General features: G+C 31.3%; 1 protein-coding gene across 1 annotated transcript in view; it reads right to left on the reverse strand.

Moving 5' to 3' along the window:
- The window catches only part of LOC129224481 (uncharacterized), a 95,524-nt gene that overhangs the window by 7,534 nt on the left and 71,493 nt on the right, over positions 1–16,497 (reverse strand). Inside the window, exons 4-5 of the mRNA XM_054858932.1 lie at positions 15,076–15,211; positions 10,532–10,665 (exon numbers count right to left, since the gene is read on the reverse strand). Of these exons, the coding sequence (XP_054714907.1) occupies positions 10,532–10,665; positions 15,076–15,211 (270 nt within the window). The remainder of the gene's footprint in view (positions 1–10,531; positions 10,666–15,075; positions 15,212–16,497) is intronic.

Consider the following 16,497-nt stretch of genomic DNA (forward strand, 5'->3'; position numbering starts at 1 on the left):
GCAGACACGTATTATTAGTTTAGTAGATCTTAGTAGATCTAGTTTTAAAAATATGTTCACGCAATACATTTGTTTGCGAAACAGATTAAAATGCAATATTTAAATAACATACCATCATTTTTATCTAATTTGTAAACACTATTACCCCTTTGTTTGTCAGTGTATGTAAGAAAATATATGCTCCACGAGGTTAAATTGCGTAACACTTGAAAGGGATCCCATGATTTATAACTAGGCTCTCTAAAATTGCGTAGTGGGGATTTCCACAATTGTTTACTGCGCTGATTCATGACAGCGTCTGAGCTCGTATGACTATAGACAGTCGTCAAGGGGAAAAACTCCTGCCAAGTAAAGGGGGATAGCATCTATGGCATAATTTTTGACCGCTGTTTGGGAAAAAGGGCAAACTGGCTGCCCATTATGTAAACTGTGTCAGTGTGTAAAAAATCAAATTAGTTTGTGTGTGTTGATTATGATATATTCAATTCTCTCGTAAAATCAAGTTGATTTATGTAAAATGTGAAAGTGGGGACGTCCCTCTTCAACAGTTTATGAGTCCAAAAACTCATGCTATGTCACTTTGAAGAAAACTTCGTGTACCTTGTATAGCTTGTCTCTGAAATGTGGAAGTTTTCAACTGTTTATTTATTTTCAGAAAGCTCAGTGACAAGGAGAAGTGCTATTAGCACAAGGTTGAGCCATACCTATCCTTAGCTTAGGTTGAGCCTTAGCATGAGGGTGAGCCTTAGCTTAGTGATGGTGATATTTTTCACTTTTGGTGAACTTTCTGAGAATCAAAAAACGCATTTTAGATCAGGCTTTTTTTGTTACTAGAGTACTTTACATAACATATCATTGTTTTTTTTTAATTAGTAAAATATTACTTTTATTTTTAATTTTTCAATTAGATTTATTTTTTAAGAGGAACTTACCAACTGATTTAGATGCACTAACGGTCTGCTGCTTTTTTTTTATTCTGTACCTTAACTCAAATCAGCAGCGGGTATAAATGCAAAATGACACTTAAAGGGTACAGGGGAAAACCAGTGTCAGTCAAAAAAGAAATGCAAAATTTGAAATTATAGATTAGGAATTCGAACGTGCAGAAAATGGATTCCATAAAAAAAAAGTAATATTTGAAATTTGAGTTTAGAAATTCGGACGCGTGCAGAAAATGGAGTAAGAAGGCATTGTCATTTTCTTCGAATAATTAAATTCACCGTTTACAAATCAGACAGCACTCAGTGTGTCTTCATGTCTTTTCATTATAATTTAAATTTCATTATTTTTTTGTTTGGTTAATGGAAGAAAAACCTGAAAATTAACCATCTCATTCAACCAGTCGTACGGTGCTTTGTTTTAAATACACTCAGTTTCTGTATCTTTAAAAACCAAAATAAACCTTTATAGTGGCAAAAGCATCAAAAGACATTTGCGTTCCATTAGTATATCAAATCATTTTCAAGAAAACTTATTGCACGTCACAGACTGGATATTAAACTGAGTTGTTCTCATCCTTAGCGAAATGTGTTAGCATTATACCCTGGAAGCCTATTTACGCTTAAAATCATCTGTTTCACTTTCGCTGCAATGTAGTATGGATATATGGATTAAAAAAAAATGGTATCCAAACTGATGTTTAAAAAAATGCTTGTTTATGTTCCTTTTGAGTTACGTACGAAGTCTAGTTAAACAGCTCCTTCATAGTGTAGTATATTGAATTTATACCACTGTTGCATTCAGCAATTGTTTAGTTAAAATTTGATTTAAATTAAAAAGTCATTAAAAAGTTTTGAATTGAAAAAAAAAACTTCTACTTTTCATGAAGGAGTTAACACACTCAGTATATTTACTAAACCTTTTCATGTAATGAAGAAAATTTGAATTCGAGACTAAATGTCTTGGCCCATCAACCTCCTATCTGTTGTTGTTGTTTCTTATGCCACTCGGGAACGCGAGCCCGAGTAGCAATGCTACTCGATTTTAAGGCAGAGGGATACGGCTATTTCTATGTGGAAGTTTGATTTGGCTCAGACAACACGATAAATGGCAACGCCATCTATGGACAGTTCAATAATTCAGAACCAGACCAGAATCTGAATAACTTCTGGCCGAGCATCACCAGAGGTATCGTTTCACTTGGAGGACTTTGTGACCACGAGCATAAGTTAAAATTAATGAAGGCGGTGGATTTTCGACCGCATAGGATCGAAACAGTGACCCTCCGGTCACAAGTCTGATGCCTTACCGATAATGCCACCACAGCCCCACCTCCTATCTTCTAGTTAGAAGCCTTAGGATGACCACACTGCATGAGAAGTAGGAAAAGTCTTTCAGGGATGGGCTATCAAGTTGAATGGTAGAGACCGTATCCACTACAGCACATAGGCCACATCGTCAATCTTTCCGTATTTTAAAATTCATGAATGCCGGACTGCGGTTATGACGTCACTATAATTTTCAGGTGAGCCTGATAGAAAAACTGCATTTTCGAACGCTCATTTTTTATTATTATTATTATTATTATTTTTTTTTTTTTTTTTAGAGTGATAGTTTTAGTTCAGCAGGTAACGAGGCTCCAATCACTTTTGGGATGGAAGAGTCACGTGTGGTTTCAGATCAAACAGGGTGTAAAAATTGAAACACGACAGGATTGGCAACAAAAAACACCATGTGATCTCGCTAACTACGTCGAGACGGTGGTGAGAGCAGTTACAACCGGATGGACGGTGATACCATTGCGACCATTCCTTGTTTCCAAACATATCCTAGTTATCTCTAAGTTTTAATATCAGGACGTACACCCTTTTGCTTCTAGATACAAAGATTCTTAATATTGCAATGGTAACGAACTTTAGAAATGTCAAATGCATGACAAAATAGATAGAATTTTAATAGTTCTGTGTTTTTACACCTGAAAAAAAACGTTAATATGATCAAAATGATTGCTTTTTTGACGCTAAAACTTCGTTTTATACCTAACTTCAAGCTGATTTTTCTTGGAGTTTGAACTAAATACTAAGCACAAAATGAAATACTTAATTCAAGAAAACATTATATGTATCATTGATCAAATGATTTGTAATAAAAATGAGAAAGAAAGATACGGAACCTCGCTTTAAAAGTCTTTTTAATTTTATTTATTCAGTCACAGCAAAATGGAGTATTTTGAGTGCTTTTCATTAAAACAGAAAATTTAACTTTTTATAAAACCTTCAGTGTAATCACGCATTCATTTGAAAACGTTCCACTTATTTGATTATAAGTGGTCCTTGAAGAATTATAAATAAATGATTTTTCAGCACGTGAATTACTTGCGTTTTCTGTTCAAAATAATTTATCTAAACTTTTTTTTATCAACTTTAACCATTTCTTTCTTTTTACCAGCACGTTGAGTGGTGCAAAGAAGTTAATAATTGGATTGGATAGAAATTTAAATGTATTCTGATAAAAAAGTAAATAAACTTTAATGTATTTGTGCCACTAAAAAGTGACAGCTGAAGGTAATTAATTTGAGAAAATAACAATAGTAAACATTCTTGTTTAACCCCAATTTCACGTTTTCGGTCGAACTTGGTAGACGTATGAAGTGAGAAAATGTAAACGTCGGTGGCGGAGCAAAAATCTGTGCCCATGAACTAAATGAAGAAATGTAATATTGTTTGTTTGTTTTTTTTTTTAGATTTAATTTCATTTTTAGCACGCTTTATATTAGTTAAGTTTAAGCAAAAAAAAACAATGGGCAACATGAAGTAAATAAAGAAATGGAATCTGTTTTTCTCTCTCTCTTTCTTTTAGATTTAATTTCATTTTTAACACGCTTTATATTAATTAAGTTTAAGCAAAAAAAAAAACCTTCCCCATGAACTAAATGAAGAAATATATTTTTTCAGCCTTTAATTTTCATTTCATTTTTAGCACGCTTTATATAAACTAAGTTTAAGCAGAAAAAAAAACAATGGGCAACATGAAGAAAATGAAGAAATGTAATCTTTTTTCTCTCTCTTTCTTTCAGATTTAATTTAATTTTTAACATTTTTTTTTATTAATTAATTTTAAGCAAAAAAGACCCTTGCCCATGAACTAAATAAAGAAATGTAATCTTTTTTTTTTTGTTTTAGTTTTAATTTCATTTTTAGAGCGCTTTATATTAATTATGCTTTAGCAAATTTGCTTTTTAGTTTGTTCGCAAATTTGCTTCTGGTCGGCATATGCAAATAAAATATGTTTTAGAGTTTTTATGCTGTGAATCGCTTGAGCAGCTGTGGGGACGTCTTCCATTATTTTTTTAGACGCGGATATTAAACCTAATATTGAATTAATTCGTGACGTAATGAGACGATACGTGCGTTATCGATTTCTGGAACATTTTTAAGAAGAAGAGTGACAGAAGTTCTGACCCTCAATTGTTGTGAAGAAAGATTTTCTTTGAGAAGGTTTTCTCCGATCATTCAATGCACACTTATACAGAACATTGATTAATATTTGGTATTAAATTGCTACCTTAAAAACAGTAGACTATATTTACATTTTCTTTCATGGGGAAAAGTGAAAAATAAAAGATTTTTCTCAAGAATTCCTCTTTATTTGATTAGCAAAAATATTTTTGATTAATTTACTGGGCAAGTAAAAGAATGAATGAATGAATGATTAAATAGGTAAACAAAAAACGAATAAATAAATACCTAATTTAATTGAGTAATGAATAAATAAATGAGAAAACAAAAATAAGTGAAAAAATAATGATTGAATAAGAAATTCCGTGAAAGAATGAATAATTAAATGAGTTATTAAAGGAATTAATTGATTATACGTAAGTGATTTAATAAGTTACTAAATAAACAGATGAAAGGAACAAATTCACTGTGCACCACAGGCACTTGAATACGTGTATAAGACCTTTTAAAATAAAAATAAGAATAATATTTTAAAAAGTGAATGCTATTCTAAATAATGGAAAGTCTCAATTAATATTGAAAATGTTAACTTGAATTTCATCATTTCATAGTATCAAAAAATGTTTTTGCATTACAAAAAAAATATTGTAATTTGAGTATCAAATTTTTTAAACTGCTTCTACTATTACATGATTTTTATCTTCAGGGATAACGTTTTACTGCTTAAAATACACTACATGTTAAAATATTAACAAGCAGGTGGCGATAAACATAAAGCAAACATTTCATCATTTTACTTTTCACCGCTATTTAATTTTGCCTTCCATTCCCCTACAAAAAATAACAAGAAAAAAAGTTTAAGAAGAAAAAAAAGAAGTTTTATTTTTAAATAAGAAACCTTCTTAGTTACAAAACTCTACTCGTATTCAAAACTTTATTTTTCCAAAAAGAATAACAATTGTTATGACTTTCATATAACCGTGAAACAAGTACTTCGACAACAACTCATTAGAAGCGCAAAACCAAAAATGTAAACTATGAAAGCAACTTTAAAAAGCTAGATTTTACTTTCCCTAAATTTTTCCATGTCTGATAGTTAAAAATATAAAGAAAAATCATTAGCAAGAAGTTTATTTCCAAAGTTCTTCTTTTGCATCGTTAATTATATATAATGGAAGAAAATGGAAAAGTTTACATCGATTTTCTAATGCGATTTATGTTTTCAAGCAGAAACATCTTCCTTTTAATGAATGGATCCAAAATTTCATTTTTCTAAAATAACGTTTCATGTACCTTTTTTTATTTACCGAAACAAGAAATGCACCTAAAAAATTTATCATTACAACCAGAGCGTGTTTACTTTCGAACAAATCCCGAGAAGAAAAATGGCGGAAAAAAATATTGCAACACTCTTCGCAGATTGAAGGTGAATTACATTTCTTTCTTATTTTTCATCATTTGATCAAACATGAAAATCCTTCTATTTCATTTCTTTTCTTCTTAAAGTTCAGATTTCGGTGGAGTACACAGAATTCCAAACCAGCAGGCTATGGTGTATCACGCAATTGCTAAATTTGTTTTCTAGTTTTCTTCAATGTTGATTTTTCTCACTCAAGATTCTACTGCTGCATGTTACTTTTTCAACAACACTCGTACGTAGTGAAGCTTTGCGTGAATTTTCGAAAATGGTTAATCTTGCCGATCTCAATCAAAAATACGGTCGTGCAAATGTGAACAGAAAATTTGGATATTAATACTTATTTTATACACAATTTAGTGCTAAACATAGTCGTACAAAGTTTTTCATGATACTTTATCACTTCTTATTTCTTAATGTTACTTTGTTTTATTTTTATGACACTTTTTCGAAGTCTGCTTTCGGTTGGTACTTGATTTTATTTATTTATTCATTTACTTATTTTTTACAAAATGCAAGAGTTTAAAAAACTAACTATTATGATTCTCTGCTTTTCGTTTTTTAAGGAACTAATGCAAAACATCCACGCCATGTTCGAAAGTAAACTCGAAAAATGGTTATACCTAAGAGAGTTATAGCAGTTTTTTCTTGAAGACAGGAAAATTTTAGTTTTCCAGAAAACAAAAATCATTTTACCAATTATTATTTTCCTTTGTAGAAGCCTATAAACTCACTCATTGAAAATTCCAGGGCAATTCATTTTTGAACTTTAATGGAAATTGAAGTCCTTATCATTTAACCTTAATTATTTTTTGTTGTTTCTTAAAATATACCAAGAAGTCCATAAGTAATTGAATTTTCATATCAAAAATAGGATGAGACAATTTTTGGTCGGTTCATGTAAATATAGTTGTATTACCTGTTTAGTTTTCAAGAAAAGTATTTTATTAATAAGGTATTTGGTTTATTTTAAGAATAATATCTTAAAGGTTTTAAGCAGACTTGATTTATCATTTTTACACCAATATCAAGACCATTGAAACTTCATTGCTTTCAAAACAGGATTAGTTTAAATAGTAAGCATTTTTACTTTAATAATTGGTTTCGGTTCATAATTAACTAGCTATTATAATTTAGAGACTCTGGCTTTTCTCAAACTAATTAGAATCGAACAATTCGATGCGTATGAAATCTAACCTCAGTTTTAAATATTATCATGCGGATTTTCACAAAACAAGGAAATATATTAAGTGCATTCGTTACATTAATTGTTTTTTTCATCTTGAAATATGCTTTCAGGTTAATTGGAAACCAGCCAAGAACTAAATTTCAAGATGTCGTGAGGCAATTAATTAACGCTCTCCTATGTGTGATAAATTCGACGCAGCTCTTAGCAATATTAATCCTCCAAAATTGTGTTCTTCGAACTATTTCTTTTGCTCTAGGCCTTGATTAGGTTAATTAAGACATTTGTGGAAAATTCTTTTTTACTTACCACGAATGATAATTGAATAATTAAATTACAATACTGCATGATTTACGATGAGTAATTGCAACTTTTCCCATGTTTAATTCTTCATTTTTAACTTATATCTAAGATATTCCAATTACAGAAGTAGTTGGGAAAGCTAGAAACCTCAAACGAAATTACATAGTCTTGAAGATAATCATTTCTTGACTAAGTTTTATGCGGGAGTTCTGTTTTAATAAACAACTTTATTTCTATTCAAGGGTTTTAATATTTATACGTATGAGAGGAAATGCCGTTTCTAATAATAAGTAAATATGCATGCGTTGCGATATGAAATTTAATTTAGTGATGAAAATAAAGAAAGTAATAAATTATTGACAATAATACAGATGAATATTCTTGACTAAAATATGTTTTAGCTTTAGTAAAAAGGAGCTACTTAAAAAGTAGACTTCAAAATACAATCTTTGTAGCAAAAAAAAAAAAAAAAAACGCTTCAACAAATTTTTATTAAAAGGAATATTTAATTATATATGCTTTTTTGTCTTCTTTTATATTATTTTTCCTTTATTTAAAAGCTAGAGATCATTATTAAGGAATTATTCAAGTTTTCTTACATTTGAATTGTAGCAAACATTCATACACGCTGATATGCAAACAATAGTTTTCATTTTATCAAAATAACTAACCTTAAAATTGAGGAATGTTGACTAAAATCCAACAAATAGGAAAAATTTCTTAGTATCTGAGAAAATCCTCTCTTCGCGAAAACTTTCAATGTCGTAGAAATTTTACTTGCATAACCAATAGCCAAATTGACAGCATTTGTTGTAGTAGTGTATGCGTTTTAGAGTCTGATGTTTTATACGATATTGAATAATCAAATGACAAAAATAGGCTTCTCAAACATGATCCACAAACATTCATTCACAACTTAGTACAATTTAGGTTTTTTTTTTTTTTTTTTTTTTGAGCAATCACGATTGCTTATTGTTCTCATTTGACCGTCCTTGGCGTTCCGGTTCCTTTTTCATCTTGGATCAGGGGCGTCTGCAGCACCACCGCCGACCGTTCTCTGCAGGCGGTGCGGCTGCTCCGATCCTGAGCTATCCGCTTCTCCTGGTTGGAGGCGTCCATGTCCTACACACACGCACGCTCACACACACACACGACTTCGCACACATACACTCACACATGCCTACGTGCATGCACACAGGTCTACGCACACACACACAAGCCTACACACTTACACACACAATTATGCACACGTAACCGCGCAGGAGGAGAGGCAGGCTTGGGAGGACAGGAGCCGTTTCTAGAAACAATAACTCCAATGAGTAGGGTCCTGTCGCAGTTCGTGATTGCGAAAAACATAATTCAATTCAAAATTTCCGAATTCAATTTTTTTTTTTTTTTTTTTTTTTGAGACGTTACGTACAAGCAAAAACTGGCATAGAGGAATTTCTGAATGCATATCGCAGCTGTTATTGTAAGAAAAAGTTGAAGATATACCTATGCATTGATGAAACTTCAACCCTAATTTTTTTTACTGTTATTTATAGAAATCAGTAGAAATATTTTACATTAATTCACCCTTGGTGTAACAGGATTACAAATCAGCAATCCAGACGCTGAAATAATTTGAACAAAAAAAAAAAGGATCGAGTGTCTATTATAATTTTTGTAATAACAAATAATGAAATAACTCCAGTAAATGAATCCCGATGCCACAAAGAACGTTTTGTAGCAGACTTCCCTTTGCATAAAAATTTCAGATCAGGTTGTAACGCTTGTCTAAAGTTACTTTTAAGTTTCGACTCTTCCTTTAAAGACAATCTGCACAAATTATCTTTGTAATGCTATTTGACAGTAGTTATTACCATGGAAAATTTCCAAAAGAAAAGGATAGAACTGGAATTTGAAATCTCAAGTCAATTTTCTACTATTCACGCTACGCGATAATGTCACTTACAGCGCCACCGATTGGAAACAATCGGAGTAAGCATGGTAATCTCAGAAACATTACGACATATGGGGGAAAATCTATACAAAGTTGTTTAGCAGAGTCCAATTAAGAGAGAAAAAAACAGCTTCCCTGCAGTAATCTCAAAAACAGTAGACGTAAAATGCATTCTACAGCAAGTCATCGGGTTTAGTGGTTACTTAGATTGAACTAATCCCTTGGACTTTTTTTGGTAAGGATGCATCAAACAGAGAGTGTAGAACCCTTCCACCAACATTGCAGGAAATTTTAAACCATATTATGGAGGCTTATGCAAACCAGTCAAATGCTTTTTTGCACCATTAGCAGTAGGTAGAGCAGTCTCGTGTCCAAATGTGTATAAGTGCTGAAATAAACCATTTTCAGCGTTACGGATATAAGAACCTCATTTCCAGTAATCACACCTGTGCTCAACACAGTAAAACAAACGCATGATTGTGCTATTTATTTATGTCCTTTTTGTACGCATATTTTTATTAAACTGATGATACCGAAGGACCTTGCAATCCACTTTTTTATTTTTTCAAATTGTTTTTGAGAATAGAGAAAAAGTTAGTTAACTTCGAATTTATCAGCCAAGTGGCGCTGAGTAGTGAATGGCAGCTTTACTGTACCTATAGTTTACTTGCCGTTCAGAAGCTATTCGGGTGACAATGGACTTTAGTGGGCACATTGTGAAAAACTGAATTATAACGTAAAGAGCTTAACTTACTGATGAAAAGTGAAAATATTATTTATTTCGATACGTATTTATTTTTATAGATCTTGTAAGTACGCCTATATCTCTGTTAATACAATCTTTTGACTTTTATACTCTAAACGATGACATAAAAATGAAGAACACACTGCCCTTTTTTTGTGTCTTAAAGTACAGTAAATAAAATTATTTCTTGAGAATCTTTTTAGTATAATAACATCGGGTTTTAGATGTAATGGCACAGATACTATTTCTCCTAATAGTATGGATATCAGAAGAACTAAAGCTTCCCACACAAGCTCATCAATAGATAAAAAGCCCTTCGAAAACATCAATCGCGTAGTTAATTCTTAAACCTAGCAATGCATTTGATTTTTAGAGATTTTAGAGGTTAGAAAGAATTTAAAATTATGTATTTCATTTCCTCTGAATCTATTGCTATCAGGGCAAACTAAAGCATCTTACATGGGTAAATTGACAGACCAAAAGCCCTCCATGAAAACAAAAAAAAGGTGTAACCAGAACTTGGAATAATGGTTTTACTTACCAACTGGTCATTTATGTACCACTTCAGCTCTGGAGCTGGCTTGGATTTTCCTGAATTGCACAAAATTGACACATTATCTCCCAACTCATAATCAGACTTCTCTTCCATCAAAATAGGGCCATCAGAAGGGGGAACTAATCAAAAATACCACGAAGTATTACAACACAATACTACATTTATTGATGCTGCTTACTTTTACAATTATATAAAATTTCAAAGCATATACGTCTGCAATGTTTGATATCAGTACCTCACTAAAGGTCTAAATCACTGCACTGCGCTAAATGTCAAAAAAAAAAAAAAAAAAAAAAAAAAAAAAAAAACGGTCTGCAGTCGGATCCCGACTTACGCGAGGGATGCGTTCCAAGACCTCTCGCGCAAGTCGAAATTTCGCGTTGTGGAACAACGTATGTTTAGAAATTTTTTATAAGCATACTGAAATATTTCAGACATGTGTTAAAATCCCTCAAATCGTTTCAAACCATTCTTAACTGTATATTACCGTATATTTTATAAAGAACTGACTTTTTACTGTATTTTAGAAAAAGCGTTACTATTTAACACAAATTGCTGTTATGAAGCACAAAATCAATGATTCAAGAGTGACACGAATTAAAACAGTACGGTACTTACATTATAATAGCACTGAACAGCAGATATCGTAAGCTTAATTATAATTTTTAAAATGATGACGATGATGGTTTATGCAGTGTGGGAACACCCCTCTTTCTGACCTCTTTAAGCCACAATGAAAGAGCAGCTTCAATTTTCATTATGTTTGTATTTCGCTCAGACACTATTCTGCGAGCTTCAGTATTAAAACTAAGTTCTGAACGTTCATGGATTTCCTTTTCTTGACTTTAAATTATACGTATCGAAGATTCACTCATATCCGATTGTCGTGCTACCTTCGATCAACTTTTAATTGTTCAAGCATGTCGAGAATTTTGACATTTTCTGTAATGGTCAGATTCTCTCTTTCTTTCCCTTTTCGCCAACTTTAGATGAAAAAGCGCGTTTGAGAGACATTATATTTTATCAACATTCATCATACGTAAAATGAAAAAAAAAAAAAACAAAAAAACGTTTGGAATCGGAGCGGTTATTTCTATAAACTACAACAAAGCATTGTTTAGACTAATACAGTGTGTGAACTTCCGCTTAGAGTGATGCTAAAGGGATGGCAAACCACTCACAAAACCAATATTTAGTGTCAACGAAACCCATTTTATCGCTCCGCCGCTTTTTTCCAAAAAATTTCATGTTGAAGACGAGCAATTTGTGTTCGCAATAAAAAAATCATTACATATCAAAATTCTCGCGTTATAGCCATTTCGCGTAAGTCAGATCGCGTTGTAGCGGGATCCGACTGTACTTCTCTGGCGGTCTAATGATAATCAAGTCCGGGTTGGATGAAATCGAGAGCACTATTCAAATATCATACTCAAATTTATAGCGATTTGTACTTCATTAACTTAGTATATCGTCTCATTTAGTGAACCGGTTATTATTATTTTTTTGTTTAGTGGACAGGGGGTGGTCTAACTTAGGTTTTAAATCTTTGATTGACCCTATTTGTTCTTTAGAGAAAAGTTATGGGTAAAAAACAATAAATTTCATGTAATTTCTCTCACAAACGATTAAGTATAAAACCCATTGTTTAAAAAATGCCATTAAACAAAGGTATGTGTTTTCTTTACCCATAGTTAAAGAAATAACTAAAATACATTATTATTAATGGTAATTATAGTGAAAATTTTGAATCAAGTTCTCTGAAGCAAACATAAAATTCATTCTAGTGGATTTTTTTATCTTCATCTATAATGGGGCCATGTGAAGAAACATGCGACTTTTATCACGAGTTACATGACACGTATTGTTGTAAAACGTAAATTAATTTACAATGTTGGAATTTTACAATTTAAACTGTTACAATTTAAAATTTGACACCTTACAATTGACAATGTATTTGTAGTTTAGGAAACCGTTAACATTTAAATGGTTCTAACTAAATACTGAATCCAGTCTATTTTTGATCAGAAATGAGTGGTGTCAATTGCTGCATTTCTGCTAACGCTTGTTCATCGTGAGGTTTCGTTAAAAGTTTAGAGCTTTCTAAATTAGAGCTATTTCTTAAAGTCTTGACTCTGCTTAGAGCTACGTATACTCGTCCTTTCGCAAAAATCTTTTTTTCTAAATCTATGAAAGCTCTATCGAGGGTGGTGTGATACGTATTGTTGAGAAATATAAATTTGAGTTTTCAATGTTACAATTTTAAAATTTAAAATTTTTCGACTTACAATTTTAAACTTAAAGCGATTTCTGTTTTTTTTTTTTTTTTTTTTTTTTTTTTTTTGTGACTCGAGCATTTGCTTTCGGAAAGCAAACTTTGGCAAAGTCAAACTAATGATGAAGGCAACTTTTTTTGTACATATTTGAGCATTTTAAAGAAGCCTCCCTTCACAGTCGTCGGAATTTTCCGAGACGCAGTGGTCTATTTCTTTTTCTAGCAGGCTTATTCTAGCTGTTCTCAGACTCATGCGCTCGACGCTATCTTTATCGAGATGCACGTAAGAAAGGCTTTAACGTCATATACTAGATACTCTATCCCACGCACTTATTTTATATATACACCTCCAAAAAGCAAAAAATAAATGACTTAAAAAAAAACACTTCAAAAAACACCTACGAACTATACAGTAAAAAATAGTTGATTACACTTACATACTGTTTCCTACCCAAACCTAGAAATGAAATTTATTTTTCAATTACAGTACAAAAATAGACTAAACTAAACACCCAATATAAATTAACACTGATTTAAATTAATATACGATGAATTAGTTTAAATACCTAACTAATTATATATGATCTCTTAATTTTTAATAACCTTTTTTAGTCGGGGCCTCCTATAAACAGCCTCCTATAAAAATATATAGTAAATGAGTAGGTTTAGTTTTAAAGACAAATTTCGCGTCTAGTTAATTTAGCGATTAATTCAGGATTCGAAGAATTGTCAGTTACGTTAGATAGTATAGGAGTTTATAGGAGGCCCCGACTCCAAAAGGTTATTAAAAATGAAGAGATCGTATATATTTAGTTAGGTATTTAAAGTAATTCATCGTATATTAATTAAAATCAGTGTTTTTTTTTAATATTGGGTATTTATTTTAGTTGATTTTTGCACTGTAATTGAAAAATAAATTTCATTTCTAGGTTTGGATAGGAAATAGTATGTAAGTGTAATCAGTTATTTTTTACCTTTTAGTTCGTAGGTGTTTTTTTGAAGGAGTTTTTTTTTTAATTTAAAAGTAATTTAATCGTTCGACAGATTGCCTTGAACTCACAAAAAAATCAAGTTCTTTAATGAAAACGTCTTGACGGTTTAAGCACTCAAAGTACTAAGATTTTTTTTTTCAAACTGATAGCAGCTTAAGTACTAAAGTCTTTTGAATATTTTTACATAGCCCGGATTTAAAAAAAATGTCTGAATAATCCAAAAGTTGTCAAACTGCATTTCTAGCAAAAACTGAGGAACCAATCATTTCATTGATTCGTTTTTGTTGCTTCCGTTCTTACGTTATGAACAAAAGTGCGTAATAAAAGCAAGAAATTCCGTCTCAATCTAAATGGCCTACATTCCTGTATGCCAACATTGATTTCCAGCGTCCGATCAACATTCCTTCAATAAGCTAAGATTGCAAATCGTGTCGAATCATGTTGCATTCAATAATGATATACTGGCCGAGATCTTTGAAAACAAAAATGTTTAAGTTGGACAATTTCCTCAAAAGTATTAGGAAGAGGGAAACACCGACAGGCTGACAGACCAATAGAACGATTGACACATATTGTCTCCATTTAAAAAACACTACTTTCGAGTTTTTTATCTTTCGATAATATTTAATTGTTTTTTGTGACATTTTCAACATACCTCTTATAAGCTTTCTTCATGCTTTTTTCTTCTTTTTAAAAACTTCTACTAGAATTCAGGCTAAAACTATGACTAGAGTTAAGACTAGATTAAATAGAAAACATGCGAATCTTCATTGATAAACGCTTTTGGAACATATTATTTCCACTGAACAGTGCAACGAAAGGGGTGGGGGGGGGGGTGAAAACAACACCAAAAGCCATTGGTTTTGACATAAATACAAATTATAATACAGTAGTCTACGCATATGAAAGGACTGCTTTTATCAAAAAAAAAAAAAAACCTTTCGGAAGGTATTTGTAAAAAAATCTCCTTCAGAAGGTATCTTTCAACAAAAAAAAACCGCTCCAGAAAGTATTTCTGACTGCGCTAGTGCTTCCGCTACTCCTATATCATACTTCAAAAGAATAGTGTTAGTTGGTTGTATGCCTCATAGAATAAAACAATAACATCCTGTGTTATTCCAGTATTCTGCTGTTAAAAAAATCATCACAGAAATACTAATACCAGACAAAAAAAATATTTTTAGTTTAAACTCATTGTGAAACCTGAAAAGTTTACTGAAAGACGTGACTGGATTACTAAGCACAACGCAATAGTGATTTCTCACCGAGAACTTCCAAATGTCGAGTTGTCTGTACACATCGGAAGAAAGGTCTGTCCGTTGAGACTTGGCAGGTGTAGTTTCCAAAGCTTTCCAGGCTGAGATTTCGAAGGTAAACAGTGTTGTGATCTGATTTATCCATCTTAAAGCAAAAGAAATCCAATTGAAAGTATAGGAAGCACATTACCTACATACACTAAAACTGTACACAGTACTAAACTTAAAATTACAAGTAACAGTATGAATGAGATTTCCTCATCTTGAAGGAAATACAAGAAAATTGTCAGTTTAAAATTACAGGAAACACATCACCTGAAGAAAGTCAAAATCAACACAGTACAAAATGTTAAGTTAAAAACAGAAGCAAAAATGCTTGTTTTGATTGCTTCATCTTAATGGAACTCACTTAAACGCGTAATTTAAAACTTCAGAACTACAAATTACATTTAAAATACGTAATAGATCGTTAAAATTATAAGTAACATAGTTATAATTTCATTCCTTAATCCTGACGGAAAACAAACTCCTTAAAAATTGCGAGTTTAAATTTTCCGGAAGTATACTGATAAAATGCAATAAAGCTTAATGCAATAAATTATAAAACGTTAAACTTGCAAATAACAGTGTTGTGATGCGATTTTTTAACTTTCAGCTGAAGAGTTGGACGTTGTATTACAATTACAAGAAACACTCCATCAAAATAAAATTAAGTTTAACATATAGATAATATAACGCTAAAATTAAAAGCAATAGTATTGTGATCCCATTTTTTCACAATAAACAAAACAAAACAAAAAAAAAAGAATTTCCTGATTAAAATTAATGAAACTCACTTTGTTGCCACAACAACACTTAAAGCAGCGAGTAGTATAATGTTAAAGTTATACAAGTATCAGTGATTGGTGATATAATTTTGTTATCATGATTAAACCTTTGGAAATTATCAGTATAGAGTTATAAAACAATATCTAAATACAATGAAATTCAGCGCGACACTTAACATAAAATTAAAATAAAAAAGGCATTGTTTATTTTTTTCTACTTTTATCATCTTAAAGAAAAAAGAACTAAATTTTCCAGATTATCTGCACACAATAAAATATAATACAATGAGAGATAAATTATAAACACGATAGTTATAGTACAGTTACATATTTTTAAGTTACTGTAACCCATTATCACAACGTTTAAGAGGGAATTTTAAAAAGTCGCATTAAATGTACATTTATTATATCATCAAAATTTTATGTAGTTCAAAGTGATATGGAATATAAATTATTATATTTATTTATTTTACATGCATAGTCTCACTCTTATTATTATTATTATCATTTTTATTACTATCATTTCATCTAGAAATTGGTAATGATTAAAATTTGTTAGCAAAGTAAAACCTACCAAAATAGTCTGTGGTTAAGCAATTGACAA

The sequence above is a fragment of the Uloborus diversus genome, chromosome 6 (assembly GCF_026930045.1).
Source record: "Uloborus diversus isolate 005 chromosome 6, Udiv.v.3.1, whole genome shotgun sequence".
NCBI lineage: Eukaryota > Metazoa > Arthropoda > Arachnida > Araneae > Uloboridae > Uloborus > Uloborus diversus.